This window comes from Protobothrops mucrosquamatus, unplaced genomic scaffold, assembly GCF_001527695.2.
Source record: "Protobothrops mucrosquamatus isolate PMUCROS unplaced genomic scaffold, P.Mucros_1.0 scaffold419, whole genome shotgun sequence".
NCBI classification, from domain to species: domain Eukaryota; kingdom Metazoa; phylum Chordata; class Lepidosauria; order Squamata; family Viperidae; genus Protobothrops; species Protobothrops mucrosquamatus.
In genome coordinates, this window is record NW_015386748.1 from 487037 (window position 1) to 504794 (window position 17758).

The following is a 17758-nucleotide window of genomic DNA, read 5'->3' on the forward strand; positions in this document are numbered from 1 at the left end:
TTCTTCTTCTTCTTCTTCTTCTTCTTCTTCTTCTTCTTCTTCTTCTTCTTCTTCTTCTTCTTCTTCTTCTTCTTCTTCTTCTTCTTCTTCTTCTTCTTCTTCTTCTTCTTCTTCTTCTTCTTCTTCTTCTTCTTCTTCTTCTTCTTCTTCTTCTTCTTCTTCTTCTTCTTCTCCTTCTCCTTCTCCTTCTCCTCCTCCTTCTGCCATATCCGTTATCAGACATCGGCAATCATGTTGGCGATCCTGTTTTTATCAGCAGCCGCACGAAAAAGTGCTGTTGAGTTTTGTCTAAACCAGTCCCTTAGATTTTGAAGCCACAATGTTCTTCTTCTGCCTGGACCTGTATGACTATATTTTCAGCATCGGATCAAAATAATTTTATTTGTCCATACATTGTAACTAATTGCTTTGCCTTTGCTTCATACCCTTTCAGATTTATAGCTAAAATTATATTTATTTTTATTTGCACTATGCACTATATGGACTATATCTGTCACTTTGAACTTTCTGTATAAATTTGCAGAATCCATTCTGATGCAGAACTGTCTAGAAATTATGAACATAAAATTAAATGAAATGAACAGACTTCCTTAAAGAAGCTGAAAGCTGGCAGCTGAAAAGTCCTTGAGGGTTATGAGTGATTGGGAAATATACAGTATTTCTTTTTCTCTGAAAATGAGACCTTGGATTAAAAAAAACCAACTGTATAATTCATCTTGTACGAGAAAGAACTGAAAATGGACTCCTTGTAATAATAATATAGGATACCCCTAGATGAATGGGAAGCTATTAAATATATTATTGTAACTTTCCTATAATCATACCCCAACGATATATCCATCTCAGCTTGGAAGAATGAGCCTGCTTCCCCCCAAGCAATAAGGTATGGGGGTCATAACATCTACCTATAAGAAACCATTGGGGGTTTTTCTATCTGAGATTTGGGTGTACTAGTTATGGTCACAGAAATCAAACAAATCCTAAGGAAAGCAAGACTCTAACCAAGCAGTGCCGTGCAGAGCTCCGTGTCCACATAGCCATCCTCAGTCAAAGTTCCAAATACCAGCCCATCCGCTCCATACTGCTTGGCAAGTTGGATGTCAGCTTTCATCACTTCTATTTCCCGGTCAGAGTAGAGGAAATCTCCACCACGGGGTCGGATCATCACAAATATGGGGATTCTTGTGCATTGCTTTACTACTTGCAAAAGACCTATAAGTAATAAAAGAGGTAAGGCAGTTTCAGTTAAAAGCTGGGGCAGGGCATGAATGTGACAAGACAGTAAACTACTCTATAACAAAAGATAATGATGCCAACACAAAAGAACTAGTTCCTCAGTTCTGCTTCCTGCAGCAACAATCCAAAAGAAAAAAAAGAAAGTTCTGACCTTTTCCTGAAGAGGTTGGGAAATAAAAGGGATGTTGAATAAGTGCATATGAACAAAAATGAAAAAGTCTTTACCTGCTTCTAAAAAGCAAAACATGGCTAATGCCATAACATTCCAGTTTCAATTAGAAAAGTAATCTCTGAGAGTTGGAGAGCTGTAGACCAAGGACTAATTTACAACATTTTATAGTAGTGTTCGATTCTCATCACTGTAAAGTCTGAGAGGCTGGATTCAGCTTATCAACTCACCGATACTTGGTGTAATTCCTCCCTCCATCAGATTGGCACATAATTCAAGGCGACCAGCACCTGCAAAAGGTACAGATATACTATTTGAAAGCAGATGTTAGGAACAATCCATTTTTTGCTGTAACAGATAGAAATGTTTCTGGGCATTCCTGAAAGATCATTTACAAGGAAAGGCCTTATTTAATGTCCTTATTTGGACTTCTAGGTAGTAATATGTGATTTCAAAAAGTGAATATGCATTCCACTTGATTTGCTGTGGGATTGATTAAAGTAGAACAACACAAAAGCTCTAAAACAACTGTATATAAATTTTCTATTCATATAAATTGGTGTCTTGCCTGTGTCAGAGCACACAAAAGAAAATGGCTTCATAATGCTTTTTGCAATTCATTCAGCCTATTTCCCCCAGAGGTAGGTGTCCCAATGTCTTCAGCTTCTATTTTATGGAATTACCTCCTCTTTCAGCATTAATGGCAGATTCCACTGAATCAACACATACTTCCATGAGAAAACCATTGGCCATTCCTTGAAGAGAAACACAAAGCAGAAGTTACGGGGCAACTGGATTCTGCCCTTGAGAAAAAGGGTGAGACTATTTATGAAAAAGGTGAAAAATATATCTCAAACTGTAGCTCTCACTCAGTTTCTTCTATCTGAACTCAGAACTCAGAAAATTACTAGATTTCCATTTAATAGTTAAGTTCTGTTCTATGTTATTATAAACAGCACTGTATGAACAACATACCCGAAATTATTACTGAAAAGCTAAAACTTTAATAAAAGACTCTATCTTCAACCACTTCCATATTACTTTTAAAGGCAGAATGAATATAAACTTCTGAAAGAAAATATCTCAGCACTCATGCATTATATAAAATAATTAAGGTAATTAAAGGTAATGCTAAAGATTTTCCTAAAGCACAAAAAAAGAAAATTAAGATAAGGACATGAAGAGCAGAGCAATACCAATAATATTTTTGCTTATTAAAGATTCAATTTTTTTTCTCCATGTAAAAAGATTCTAATATAATACAATGAGTAAAACTGATTTGGTTTCCCTCTCACTTTTTTTCAGATAATTTAAAAGTATTTTGGCTGCTTTACAGGAATTGCAAAGTTGAGGAAAGATCTGGCATCCATAAATGATAAAAATAGCATCATATGCTGATGCAGAAAGATTTTAGACACAAAAACTGACCTGCAACTGCTAATAAGTGATGCACCAACATCAAGATTTTGATTATTTTGCGTTTCTTACACAATTGTCTATGATCAACTTTTTAACTATAAGCAAAATACCCACGAGTTGGTAACTAACTTCTCTAACATCTCTAACTTCTTGTATAGACTGTTATGTTCTTAGTCCAAAACAAATCTTTCAATTATAAAGTATTCAATAGCCTAGTGAGACATACTTATGCATAGTAATCATGCTTTACAACTGTTCTTAATCTTAGAATACTAGGATCCCATGCTCATCTGAAATGTATAGTGCCAGTTAACTGCACTAATACTGGCATTGTATTGTTAATTGCTTATACTATTTTACGTAAATATGATGCAATGCCTTACATTATGGAAAAGGTAAAAATCTCTGAAATGTACTAATAGTTGTAGAACAAAATAAAAAATAATTAGAAGCTGTAAGGGCGAACACCTAGCCTGAACTAAATATAATTTTATATAACCCTACTGTAATTGTATTATTTTAACAGAATGGGAAACTGGAGACCAATTTATTTATTCAGCAGAAAAATAATGAAAGTCTTTACTATCTGTGTTTTCTCAATGAAAGTAGATTTGGGAAGATGGTTTTCACCAGAGCCATGATGGGGGAAGAAGCGCCTAACTCCATCACTTTGCAACTCTGATCCCACAGCACACGTGCTGATGCCGATTTCTGTGTGCCAATACACACCCACTTCGAAGATCATTCTAAAGTATGCCAAGAAGAGTTACCCTAATCTCCTCTATATTATACTCCTCCACATCTAAGGATAATTTCAAATGGATTAATATTAGCAGTGCAATCCCATACATGTAAACCCCAAACCCAGCGGAACTTGCTCAGAGTTACGTCGTACCTGGGATCAAAAACCACTGAATTCACTGAACTTAGTCTTAAGTTACACAAAGGATTATTCTAAAAAAAACCATCAGCCCCCTTATCTGCGGCGCCTTTTCCGCTAAGTTTTCTTGAATGGATGCAGCTAAGTGCAGCGAGCCAAACCCAGGCAGAAGTGGGGCACCAGCGAAAACTCCCCACTGCACCATTAGCTTCTTTCGAAGCTATTCTGAGCCTAAAAGGAGGGGGGGGCGCGTACGGACTTAAGAGTATGTGTTTAACTCCGCCTTCCCAATACTCATGATTCCTTCCGGCCTCCATTCTTAATTTCGCCTCCACCCACTCACCCTCGCACCCTCCCACCGGGCCCCGTTTCCGGTCCCATTTCTTCATGCTACGTCAGTCACGCGGGAGCCCCGCCGGAGGTGGCTTTAAGGTTGACGGGACTGCTGGGAAAGGAAGAAGGCCACGCCCCCACGCTCTCACCTGTGTTGACCTTGAACGCGAGGAAGCGCCGTGCCAACTCTCACGTGATACCATGGAACTTACTGCACTTCGTTTCCGGTTGCCTTATTTCCGGTTAGGGTAGGGGTAGGCAACCTTGGCTCTTTTATGACTCGTGGACTTCAACTCCCAGAATTCCTGAGCCAGCTAAGCTGGCTCAGGAATTCTGGGAGTTGAAGTCCACGAGTCATAAAAGAGCCAAGGTTGACTACCCCTGGGTTAGAGGAAAGCTATTTCCGCGCGGTAACTTGAAGCAATGCTCTTACGGACAGTACTAGGAGGTACTCGATTTTTGCTGGCAGCTCGTGAAGGAAATTCTTCGGGCCAGGTACTTGCACATTAGAATATGACTTCCTGATCTCTAAAGCTAGGGCTATTACATTTGGGCTGCAAAGACCCGGACAAAAATTAAATAATAAAGCTAATTTTTTTATTCTCTCCTGCAATTTCATGGTAATACAGAGTCTTACACCCAGACATGGTAGCTCTAGTAAAACTAATAATTTATTAAGGGATTTCGGATCACGTTTCTGTGATAATTGGTGATGTATTGGGTAATATATCAACCAAACCAAGGATTGCATGCTGTCACAGTTCATGTACTGCTGTTTCCCAGAAAAAAAAGTCAATTTACTCGAACACATCCTTTAAAATGGAATCTGCACTTTCTGCATCATTAGGTTTTTAATGTAAAAAAAAGTGGAAAGATTTTATTTCAGCAAACCAAAATGTAAAAATGTCCTTGTTTATTTAAAGTGTTTACTTTCTGCTTTTCAGCACTAAAAACAGCTTATTAGATAGCAAAAACAAGACAAAACCTGATCTTAATTTTTGGTCCAAAAAAGTCCAAAATGGAACTGAAATGGAATAGGAATGGGGGGGGGGAAGCTTACCAGTTCTTAACACATTCTAATTCCTATAATGGATGGCTGTGATAACTTGGTTAACATCAACATCTCCAAAAATAGATGGTTTGTAGGATCCAATCTGGGTCCATCATCAGGACCAGAGGTTTTGTCTTCCGAGCTTTCAGACTTGTACTGGAGCCCCCATCCTCAGGAAATTATCTTGGCTAGAGAGCAGTTCCCTGAGGATGGGCTCCAGCACAAGTCCGAAAGCTCTGGTCCTAGTGGCCGACAACCTCTGGTCCTAGTGGCCGACCCAGATTGGATCCTGCAATATTATCCTGGGACACGTATATTCGCCTTCATTTGTGATAGTTTTGCTAATCTGCCTTACAGTATAATGTAAGGGCTTGGCCAGCCAGCTAAGAGGCAGATAATGAAGAATATAGATAACCTTTGACTTACAACCATTCATTTAGCGACTGTTAAAAATGATATCAGCCCTGCAAAAAGTGAATTATGATTGGTCCTCACACTTACGACTGTTGCAGCATCCCTACAATCACATGATCAAAATTTGTATGCTTCTCAACCAATATGTACTTATGTTGCAGCATCCTGGGATCACATGATCACAATTTGCAACTTTTCCAACTGGCTTCCAACAGTCAATGGGGGTAGCCAGATTCACTTAATAATCATATGATTCACTTAACTGCAATGATTCACTTAACAACCAAGGCAAAGAAAGGTTGTAAAATTGGGTGCAACTTAACATTCACCTTGCTTACCAACAGAAATTCTGGTCCCAGTTGCAGTTGTAAGTTGAGGACTACCTGTACTAAATATATAACTCATGATTGAATTGCTGGGTTTTGTTGTTCTCCCAGTTTGCTTTTCTTCTCGCAGACATTTAATTACAAGGCAACCTCACCGGTGTCTCATAATAAAGCATCTGCAAGAAACAAGCTCAAAGGATAAGAATCCAGAATAAGCTGATAGAGATGGTAGTTCCTTACTATCAGCTTCTTTTCTCTTTGAGGTACTTATGAATGTGGTCATCTCCAGAGGGAAAAATTCATTATACAAATGCCTTGGCTTACATACTTGATCATATATTGGGATACAATGGTATACGTTTTACAGTTGCATGATGACATTATTGTACATGTGTTGCTAATTTGCCATCATTATTTGCTGTGGATATTACTGTTTGTGTGAAATCTGCCCAACTGACTTCTACAATAAAAATATAAAAAGTTGTACTAAGCTTCTTTGGTCAAATCAGTTGACATTCTAATGTATCTTTTTCTGTTAGAACTCTTGTGAATGTGTTTTTTTCTTGTGCTTTTTAAAAGTACAATATCTTCTCCATTAAATACACCTTAAGTCAGTGTTTCTCAATCTTGAGAACTTAAAGATGTGTGAATTCCACTTCCAGAATTCTCCAGCCAGCATACAGTAGCTGGCTGGAGAATTCTGGGAGTCAAAGTCCACACATCTTCAAGCTGCCAAGGTTGAGAAACACTGCCTTAAGTGATATATTGAAAACCACTTTTGTGTATTGGTTAGGCTAGAAACTAGGAGACTGTGAGTTCTACTCCCACCTTGGGCACAAAGTCAGCTGGGTGACCTTGGGCAGGTCATTAATCTCTCAGTCCTAGGAAGGAGAAAATGGCACTTGGGAAAAACTTTGCCAAGGAAACTGCAGTGAGTCTATCCAGCCCGTCTTCCAAAATCAGACGTAATTGAACAGAAGAAAGAAAATGAAATACCAAAAACATTTTTTTACTATAAAGTGCATCTTTCCAATGGTTGTGATTCTTTTTTTTCTTAACAATTATCTCGTCAGTCCAGTCCAGTACTAAAAATACGTAATATTGTAGTGTACCAAGTACTTATACAAAGGGTTGTTGAATAGTTAATGTGTCTTACCACCTTCTTTGTCTTTAGCAATGTTTCAGGTGGTGGCAGCTCCTGCAGAAACGGGCACAACACAGTGCAGTTTCAGAAGCAGCTTCACATTCCAGAGTGGCAGTACCACCTGTACCCAATGCTGTGACAGACCGAACAATAGGACGTTGGCTCATAATCTGCAGTGGTACTGTGGCTGGAGCTGTGGTGCTCGGTGGCATAACTAGGTGAGGAAAGTTACTTTCTCATTCTCAAACACTCCCCTCCCCCCCATCTTTCTCTCACAATATATGCATTCCATTCAATGGAACTTTTTACATCCAACAAAATATCTTTTTGCAACTTCCTTATAGCTTTGCTGGATATGCTAAGTGTCTTTTAGTGAATGTTAAAAAAATACATTGCCTTTGAGTACTTGTGTCATTCTTTTTATGTCTTTGATTATTGAGGTAGGAGTTCTGTGTCTTAGTGTTTGAGCTGAGCATGTCATTTAAAAGTGCAAACTAAATATATTACATTTTTATATGACTGTTTATATCAATCCCCAAGAGTGTTTAAAATAATCTTGTTTCTTTTTCCCTTGGAAAACCTATAGAATATGTACAGTATTTTTACTGCATATGCATATCTTAAGTATTTTTTAATCACTAATAGGTTTGTGTGTAAATTCCCCCATCTGCTTTGTATCTATCTATGTCCCTGAATCAATTTTTAAATAGTCTTGTTATGTTCTAACTCTGCTTTTCTAGATAGGCACATCTATCATATTTTAACATGAAAGGACCTTCTCCCCTGATAAATAGTTTCTTTGTTCTCTTTCTAAGGTTGACAGAATCTGGGCTTTCAATGGTTGACTGGCACTTAGTGCGGGAGATGAAGCCTCCTCAAACACAGGAGGAATGGGAGACAGAATTCCTAAAGTATCAGCAATTTCCAGAGTTTAAAATGTAAGTATGATTCGTATTTACCGTAAGTTCCTTCAAACTCAGTTTCAGTTAAGAGGAATTCTAGTATTAGTGTGGTTCTCTTTCTACAACAGACAAGTTGGGCGGGAAAGGGGGACTTTGGCAGCTTTTTTGAGGGAATTTGAGTTGAAAATTAGAGAGAAATTATTTAACTTTGTTGCTGTTTTTTCCCCCTATTTTTGAAAAAAAAATCCCCAATGCAACAGCCTGAACCATGACATGACACTGACAGAATTCAAATTCATCTGGTACATGGAGTACTCACATCGTATGTGGGGGCGACTTGTGGGGTTGGCTTATATCCTCCCAGCAGCCTACTTCTGGAGAAAGGGCTACTTGAGCCAATCCTTGAAAGGTCATGTCCTCGCCCTATGTGGGCTTGTCTGCTTTCAGGTAGGAATAGCTATTGGAATTTAGGAATAAATGATTGTGGTATTTTAAAATAACTGAGACAGGAAATGAAAAATTCTAATATCTGAACATTCGAAGGGCTGGTGCTGAGCTATATGTGTGAGTCAAAGGCTGAAATGACTGGTAGACTTGCAGAAGCTTGAAGTAATTGCGCTAGAGATGATTATGCAATGAATGAATGAAGGAAGGAAGGAAGGAAGGAAGGAAGGAAGGAAGGAAGGAAGGAAGGAAGGAAGGAAGGAAGGAGAGAGAGAGAGATCAGGCTATAGAAATTATCCTGTTTATTTAAATTCAATTTTTAAACTTGTCCAGCTCCTTTATGACTCTGGGCAGCTTACAGTCAAAAAATATATCAAGGAAACACAAGGAAGGCTAACTCAGCAGCAATCCCCAAACCATTAGGGACTACACAATCAACCTACCCCAAGCTTGGGAGAACAGCAATGGAACCTCATGTGTGAGTGGAGGGTGCTTGCGCTCGTGTGCAAAGCTCCATTCATACAAATGGAGCTTCGTGTGCATGTGCACTTGTCTATAGCTCACGCGGCCCAATTTGAAATAGGCCATGGCCAGTAATGGGCCGTGGCTCATGGGTTGGAGACCCCTGACCCAGAGCATGTACACTCTGCTTAACCTCATCAGATGGGCATACAAATTCAGAGACAAGCAGTCCATCAAGTAACCAGGCTTTGTGATATGAAAGGCTTTATCAGTAGTAACCTTGAATTGCACCTGGTAGTAACTAGTGCAGATTGTGTTGCAGTGGGGACATGTGCACACACTGATATATTCATCTGTGGTTGTGCCCTTACATTCTAGACCAGGGGTAGGAAACCTTGGCTCTTTTATGACTCAGCTATGCTGACTCAGGAATTCTGGGAGTTGAAGTTCATGAGTAATAAAAGAGCCAAGGTTGCCTACCCCTGTTCTAGACCAACTGAACCTTTTTGCTATAAGTTGAAGAATTTTCTTTCCAAAATAACAGTGAAAAATGAGATGATTAATTAAGTAAATCTTTGTTTGGAAATTGCATGTAATATATATATATATAATATATATATATATATTAGCAGAAAAAGAAATGAACTTTGTTTCCATATAATTATTTTGTTATTTTTGCAGGGTCTTTTGGGCTGGTATATGGTCAAAAGTGGATTAGAGGACAAGCCAGATTCCTGTGATATCCCTCGGGTCAGTCAATATCGTTTAACTGCACATCTGGGATCTGCTCTTGTTCTTTACTGCTACAGCTTATGGACTGGGCTATCCTTGTTGCTACCACAACATAAGGTATGTAAAATATGGGACTGGAAAAGGCTTGTATCTTGAATATTGGTTGGGTACCCCATAGTCCTAGACAACATTTGTATTTGGAATAGGGAAGAAGTATGGCAGATATGTCCTATACAGGCTTAGTCAGGAGGCAGAGAATGGGGAATATAATCAGAAAATACGTTGCTTTTGTAAGATCTTTTTATGTAGAATATATGAAAGAATTCTACCATATACTATTGTACCTGTGTTTTCGCAGCTACCTAAAATCCAACAACTATTACGCCTAAGAAAATTTGCTTATGGGACTTCAGGACTCATCTTTCTCACTGCCCTCTCAGGTAAATGTCTCTGTTATTGGCGCATTAAATTTAGAGGTGGGGAATAGGGGAAGGTAAGAAAAATGCATCTATTGTAAGACCTTGCTTCATCAGGTTCATGATAAGATTTGCGTTTTTCTCTGACACAAAAGTTCTTAAATACCTTCACCTGAAGGACTGTATAGAGAGCTAGGAAATGTTATATGGTACAGGGATAAAAACTTATCATCTTGAAAACTTTAAATCTTGTATAGTTAATCTTATTGAAAATATACCTTCAAGTATGTCAGCGTCTGTTCTCTGAAACTGTAGGAGCATTTGTGGCTGGACTGGATGCTGGTCTTGTATATAATTCCTTTCCTAAGATGGGAGAACGCTGGATACCTGATGATCTCCTTGCTTTTTCCCCAATGGCAAAGAATATATTTGAGAATCCCACAACAGTGCAGTTTGATCACAGAATCCTGGTATGCATCATTGCCTTTATGCTATGAAGTAATCGTTTTTTTAGCTGATTAGTTTAAAAAAAATACACAAAAAAACCTAAGGTTATGGGAATGAATTCTACCAGTTTAGATGGAGTGTTAGCTTTTACATACCTAAGATATTAATTTCAATTCCTGCCATCTATAATTTAAAAAAATTCTCGAGGTTTGAAGATCAGAAAGATCACTTTTGCTAAAATAGTAAAAATGTTGGCTCAGTTTGTAGCTTGCATGATCCATTAAAACAAGGTTATTGCAAATTTACTACAATAATGTTTGGAAACCCACCCATTAAGAGGATTTGAATATAAAAATTATGAAAATAATAGAGCCTAGTGGAGACTACAATCTCAGTCTCAGTAACTGCTGTTGACCTAGTAATAAGGTATACAAGAAGGCAGGGCTTGAAAATTGCTAGGTATGTATTAGTATACCTAAGGCTTGTTCCCCTACCTATTTGACTGCTGATGAAAGCAGGACTGCTTGCTTTGTAAAATGGAGCTTTCCAAGGCTTTTAGGGGGTTGTTGGAAGATGTTTTAATAGTTTTTTTCCCCTCTCTTTAGGGCATTTCCTCAGTTGCAGCCATCACAACTCTCTATCTACTTTCCAGGAAGATCTCCCTCCCACGTAGAACAAGAATGGCATTTGCTTCCTTATTGACTGTAGCATATCTTCAGGTATTGATTTATCATTAAGGTATACATTTAAATTCCAGCTAGCAGACAAATAGTATTCTCTGGGCTAAATGATAAACTGTCCTTCTAGATGCCTGTCCACTTATTTAAACTGATTTATTTTGGATGATTGATTCAGGGATTTTAAATATAGTTAATAGCAACCGTGACACTATACAGACCAGCTTTTTTCATATAGCTTTGAGCTAGAAGTAGACAGACAGACAGACAGATAGACTTGCCAAATCATAATGGAAGAAATTGCCAGAAAAGGTGACTAACAAAACAGCACAATACATACATATATACATTAAAAACTGTAAACATTAAAATCCTGGCAGAAAGTTAAGCTATTACATGCAATCCATCACTAAATCCTCTCATTATAAAGTTGTTTTGTATTGTACTGTTTATATAGTATACAAAGGTAAGACCAACAGATACAAAGGTCTTCTGAACATTTGTAAAGCATGCTATATACATTAAGGTTATATCTGATTTAGCACTGATATTTTTGCTCCGCTGCAGGTCACCCTGGGTATCAGCACATTACTTCTGTATGTCCCAACTCCTTTAGCAGCTACTCATCAATCAGGTTCTTTGATGTTGCTCAGTATGGCTGTGTGGCTAATTCATGAACTCAGAGGGATTCCTAAATAGTCTTAGCTCAAGCACTGAAGGTTCAGAATTAATACCTTTACAATATGAACCATGCGATCCTCTGCCTGGGAGCTGAATTGAAGAAGAGGAGTGTATAGAAAGCTACCTTGGCTTCATTCATGTGGAGAACACTGCTTCAAAATATTATGAATACAAACCATCATCTGTTTTGCTGGCCTTTTTCATGTTATAAAATTACCGACACTATATCTGGCTATTCCTCATGTCCTTCAATAGTTTATTGAAGATATAACCACAAACAATTTCAGTGGTGTCTATCTTAAATTCTATATATAAAAGATGACATGATGCGGAATAGGATTATGGACCGAATGTCTTTGAAAATTTGGAAGTATTTATATTATGTGAAGGATTGGGAAATGCAGTTTATATTCTAAATTCTATACAAGTGTGTGCTTTCATGTTTCTTTTAATGGAATCTTGTTCATTTTTAAATATTAAAATATATTATGAGTTCTAAGTAAACATCATAAACGTAGCTTTTTTCATCCACTTTTTTCATGCAACCTATTAATATGTTAAAAGAGAAAACCATGTAATTACATTTTATGACTTGAAATGGCACAAGATTAATCATAAATTCCTTAAAAATAGTAAAAATAGTAAACAGTGAAACTTGGAATTATATAGGCAGGACAGTGCCGTCCACAGTCAGAAAACAAAAGCAAAGTGATATATTCACCATCCAATTAATTTGCTTTGCCAAGAAGACAACATTCCCCACAATTGTTTGCTTTAATTCTTACGCATACTGGGTGCATGTTTCTTATCTGACTTCCCTCTCTCAGGGCTGGCAATAATAAACATTCAGAAAACATTTCTAATTCCTACAGTGGGCAGAAGCTTAGCCAGGTCATCTGTAAACACTAACAGCTGAGTTTTCATAAATTATCATATACCTTGATTGCTTGGTCTTAAAATGAAGTATGAATTTCTGATTTATGTCTTAATATAATATGTGAACTTGGTCACTATATCCCTATTCAACAAACAATTGCTTGATGTGATATGTGATTATAGTTGATTTGACTGCCTTTTAATTGCTGTCCTATGCAAAGCCCACAGCAGGTACTGGAAAAATAAATATTTACTTATATCCTGACTTTGTTTTTATAAATAATTTAAGACTGTGAACATACCTAATAGTCCTTCCTCCTCCTATTTTCCCCCAAAACCCTGTGAGCCGAGTTGGGCTGAGAGAGAATGATTGATCCAAAGTCATCCATCAAGTTTTCAAGCCTAAGGCAGAATTAGAACTCACAGTTCCCTGGTTTCTAGACCAAGCTGGCTCTCAAGCTTATCTAAAAAAACCTCCTCACATATTTTCTTCCAATCTGTGTTTCCTGGATAATACCAAATTCAAAGTCATAGCCCGAGTTCAAACCTCTGTAATTATTAGGTAATTCTTAAATTTGACAGGAACACATTAGTTTCTACTGCAACTGGTCTGTTTAATGCAAAGATGTCAAATGTTTTGTTGTCTATGGCCAGTTTTATGCTTGTTCTGATCAATCATATGTTGAAGCCATTCAAACTTTTTATTGTCAGAGAAGGGGGGAAAAGTGCTTTAACAAAAAAGTGAAAAAAATACAACAGAAGAATGCACAATATATGTCATAACAATACACGGTTAAAATTGTATACATACTTGTCCAATGAAAATATTCAAATATGTATATATTTCTAATACATTTATACAACTGTCTTTTTTTAACCTGTATTCTGTATAAATGAGTTCTGTATTTGATTACACTTTTCTATATAGTCTACATCTATAGACAATCCACTTGTAAGGGGGAAGTGCAATCAGGTTTTCAATCCATTGAATAAATGGAGCTATGCATTTATTTTTCCAATGCTGCAATATCACTTATAGCTATAGTAAGGACACATTTATGTTGTCCAGTTATCAAATTCCATGTACTAGGTATATAGTTCAAAGGAATATTATCCTCTGAAATTTTAGCTTTTGTTGCCCAATATTTATAGAACGACTTTCTCTGAAAACTTCTAATAGCATCTCCAAAAATAAGGTACCTGCAATCAATCCTTATTAAACATTCTCTGAGATATTCACTAAGCTATATACATTTTGGGTGTATTAACCTCTTTTTAAGATCAAAGGAAATTAATTTTACTTTATGAATGGATTTTGTAATTATCAGAATAGGACGTTGACTCTTATTATTTCAGAAATCCCTAAATAACACTAATTCCTTTCAGAATAGGTTCCTTAACTTAATGTTGCTGATATTTTACTATCAGTCAGCATTCGCTCAAATACTGTAGAAACAATTAAGAGGAGGAAGATGGGCGGTGTAGAAATATGAAAAATAAAATATTTCGGCTCATAGAGAAAGCCACAGATTGGGCACCTTTGGTCTATTCCAGTGTTTCTCAACCTTGACAATTTTAAGGCATGTGGACTTCAACTCCCAGAATTCCACAGCCAGCATTGCTGGCTGTGGAATTCTGGGAGTTGAAGTCCACATGCCTTAAAATTGTCAAGGTTGAGAAACACTGGTATTCTATGCTGCAAGTGTTCGAGGCTCGTTAGAGGCGATTTGGCAGACGCCAGATGGGCAGTATTGTATCATCTTTGCGCGGATCCCAAGTTCCAAAAGAAGGGTCAATGAAAGACCAGGGGCCAGCCAATCACCGCGACGCCTGCGGAATTGATCCGGAAGCAAGCCGGAGAGGTTGTCCAAGGGACCAATGAATACGGGAATCAGGGAGAGGGGGCGGAGCCTTGCTTCTGCAGAAGTGGACAGCTCCTCTCGTCGATCCGAAACGGCCTCGCTATGACGGCGCACAGTTTCGCATTGCCGATGGTCCTCTTCTCCATCTTCTGGGGGCTCGTGGGATTTGCGGGTCCGTGGCTTGTGCCGAAGGGGCCCAACCGCGGGTGAGGCTTCTTTCCCCGTCTATCTCCTCCTCGCCTTCCCATTCACACAATCTCAATTCACTCTGTCGTTCCAAGCTATTGGCGCCTGAGGATGAGTTCAAAGACTTTAAAGCTGTTAATCTAGCTCAGAGTTTCTCATCCTTTGAGGATTTGTACATTTCAGTTTCCAAAATTCTCCAGCCAGCAAGTCCAGACATTCTCAAGCTGCCAAGGTTGAGAAGTACTGGGCTAGCCTGCTCCCTCCAGTACCCTCCAGGTGTGTTGAGACCCCAGAATCCCCAGCCAGAGGTGTGGGGCAAGAGACATAAGTGATGCATTCGTTTTCAGATACTTGTGCCAGCACAAATCAGTGCTCTGTAATAGAACAGGGTGTCTCATTTCACCAAAGGGAAACAGGGGCAAGTGTTAATGCATGCTCCTTTATTTTGCTAGTTTTTTTAAAAAAAAAAATATCTGTAAATAGATAATCACGTAACTACCAAAAGGCTTAGTTAGATCATCTGGTAGGATTCTGTTGGCAGGAAGTTATTTACATGAGGTACATTAAAAATAATAATTTATAGTACAATTACTTTATGTGTATAGAAGGCTAGGATATAATTCTTGTGACTGTTATCCTGACATTTTCTTATATATTTCTCTTAACTTTCTCCCTTTTTTTCTTTAGAGTGATTATTACCATGCTGGTGACAACTGCTGTTTGTTGCTATCTTTTGTAAGTAAATCATGCATAATGGGAACAAGATAGCTGGGGCTGTTTCTAAAAAAAAAACCATATGCTTTTGTAACGGGGGATGATATACTATAGTAATATGATCCCAATTCCTCCTTCCTGAATACTGGGAAAATAAAAGGCAATTTGAGCTAGAAGAGGCTAATTCTTATCATGCTGGTAGGATGATGTTACTCTGCAGTGCCACTGGAACAGTGTGAATGCATGACGTGGTTAAGTAGATTTGTTAAAAGACTAACAACTGTATGTGAAAACATGTCAAGCTTGGTTAGTTTGTATTATAGGTTGTTTGTTAGCACTTAATGTGTTGTAACCCCAAACTCCTTGAGTAGTTTATGCCTCAGTATATTGTGTGTGTTTAAAAAATTGGTCAATGGAAGTCTAATGTAGGAATCTAACCACCATGTAAGCATATTGTTTTAACATAACATTTAAGGCTTTTGTTCCATCAAATATATACATGCTCATATCCCAATCATATACCTTTGTAGTATCCTAATCTGGCATGTACAGTTATGCAGAAAGCACAAGAAGTAATAACCAAAACATTAAAAGCAAGAACACTTCTGTTGTTTTCAGATGCATTCCTCGGGCATTTTTCTCTTAAGTATTTCAAACAACCATGGGGCATTGCATGTCCTTGCCTTATTCCTTACTCAGTTTTATTGGGTACTTTTTATTCCTTTATCCATCTTATTATATATAATAAAATGGATAAAGGAATGAAAAGTACTCAACATCATTCCACCAAGCATCTTTTCCCATATTTCTCATAAGCATAACTCAGCACTATGGTACTTTGTAATATAATTCTTCACCTTCTTCCAAATAGCTTCCATATCTTCTTTTCTTAGGTCCTCTTCCCATTAATTCTATTGAGAGATTATTCTTTCTAATACTTTTTCATACGAAACATTTGTACTGTACTTTCATTTTATATCTTATTTTGCTTTCACTATTTCTTTCACTTCTTTGTCTGTTTTTCCTAATTTCCTCTCTTGACACTTCCTAATAATTTGACTTACATTCAGATTCTCATATCACCCTTGTATTATTTACTAATTCTTATCTTTCATCATAAACAATTATACAGATCATGCTTTTAATTTTTTTTGCTCTTAATTGTGACTGTCATACAGCAATTTTATCTTTTTTTCTTGCAGTTGGCTTTTAGCAATTCTTTCTCAAGCCAATCCTCTCTTTGGCCCTCAGCTGAAGAATGATACCATCTGGTACGTGCTCTTTCAGTGGGAATGACCTGTGCTGTTACAGACCAATTTAATAGGTATGTATCAACCTATTCATACTCATAAAAGCATAGAAGTGACTAGCCTCTTGTAACCAACTAACAACTGGAAAGAAAAAAGGATTGACTTCATTATTATTTGCAAGGGATCCTGAGTTTGACTCTCTACTTGTCCTAGGCCTGCACTGGTATGACCAAACTTTATGAATCCATAAAACAGGCTATTATTCTTTTTGTCTCTGTAAGACAGGGAAGGGAAGCAATTTATAGTTCTAAGACAGGTTCTCTCTCTTTTGGGAAAGTTCACGGTTGATAATCTTTCTCTTTCAGGCTTCACTCATGTCCTTTCCAGTTGAAAGTGTGGTGGATCTTTTACAGCCCATTTCCACTGTAGTGACCATCCCTTGCCTTCCAATTTTAACTGATACTTTGCCATATTATCACCTTAATGTTTTTATTAAGGACCCTCCCTTGGTAACTGCAGTAAAGTAAGTAGTACAGTACAATAAGTGGTTATACCCTCGAGATTGAATCACTGTTGATAAGAGCTTCACAACATCCTTCTGAATAAGAGAAAGCATTTTTCTTCATTTCAAATGACATAGTAAATTTGTAGATTTCTCCACATCTTGATCTTTGCATACAAAGATTCTTCTGTCAGAATGTATTTGCAAGACATTTCTAGTTGTCCATGTGAAGTACCAGTTGTAAATATAAATATGGTATAAACTTGTATTGTGAAAATAAAAGTACTGTTTGTGACCTACTGTTGATGGGGTCCTATTGTCAGGCTTGGGAGAGTTTATCTACAATGAAACTGCTGATATCACTTGTATCATTTTAAAGAACAGCTTTACCAAAATCAAATTTTGGGAGATTTTGTTGCCAATTATGATTTCAGTCTACCTACCCAGATGACTGAGAGCCAGTTTAGTCTGGTTAAAGCACTAGAGTAGAAGCCAGGACTCTTATGAATTTAGCCTTGCCTTAGACATGAAAGCTGACTGGGTGACTTTGGGTGACTCACTCTCTCTCCCTTGAAATCACTTTAAAGGGTTGTTATTGTGGGGAAAATAGGAGAAAGGAGTAATATGTCTTCATT

At 37.6% G+C, this 17758-nt stretch overlaps 3 protein-coding genes across 3 annotated transcripts in view; 2 read left to right on the forward strand and 1 right to left on the reverse strand.

Moving 5' to 3' along the window:
* Window positions 1-3785, reverse strand: part of CUTC (cutC copper transporter) — an 8236-nt gene extending 4451 nt beyond the window's left edge. The window contains exons 1-4 of the mRNA XM_015816264.1: window positions 3720-3785; window positions 2089-2160; window positions 1636-1695; window positions 1003-1212 (exon numbers count right to left, since the gene is read on the reverse strand). Coding sequence (XP_015671750.1) covers window positions 1003-1212; window positions 1636-1695; window positions 2089-2158 — 340 coding nt within the window. The 5' untranslated portion in view covers window positions 2159-2160; window positions 3720-3785. The remainder of the gene's footprint in view (window positions 1-1002; window positions 1213-1635; window positions 1696-2088; window positions 2161-3719) is intronic.
* Window positions 3786-4426: 641 nt separating this feature from the next.
* LOC107287730 (cytochrome c oxidase assembly protein COX15 homolog) lies at window positions 4427-12321 on the forward strand. The gene is made up of 9 exons (XM_015816265.1): window positions 4427-4532; window positions 7003-7190; window positions 7788-7910; window positions 8135-8321; window positions 9462-9629; window positions 9871-9952; window positions 10244-10398; window positions 10981-11094; window positions 11620-12321. The coding sequence occupies exons 1-9, from the start codon at window positions 4461-4463 to the stop codon at window positions 11749-11751; spliced, it is 1221 nt and encodes a 406-aa protein (XP_015671751.1). The 5' UTR covers window positions 4427-4460; the 3' UTR covers window positions 11752-12321.
* A 2196-nt stretch (window positions 12322-14517) lies between these two features.
* Window positions 14518-17415, forward strand: LOC107287732 (V-type proton ATPase subunit e 2). The gene is made up of 4 exons (XM_015816267.1): window positions 14518-14677; window positions 15345-15392; window positions 16574-16695; window positions 16987-17415. The coding sequence occupies exons 1-3, from the start codon at window positions 14574-14576 to the stop codon at window positions 16665-16667; spliced, it is 246 nt and encodes an 81-aa protein (XP_015671753.1). The 5' UTR covers window positions 14518-14573; the 3' UTR covers window positions 16668-16695; window positions 16987-17415.
* Window positions 17416-17758: the final 343 nt, after the last annotated feature.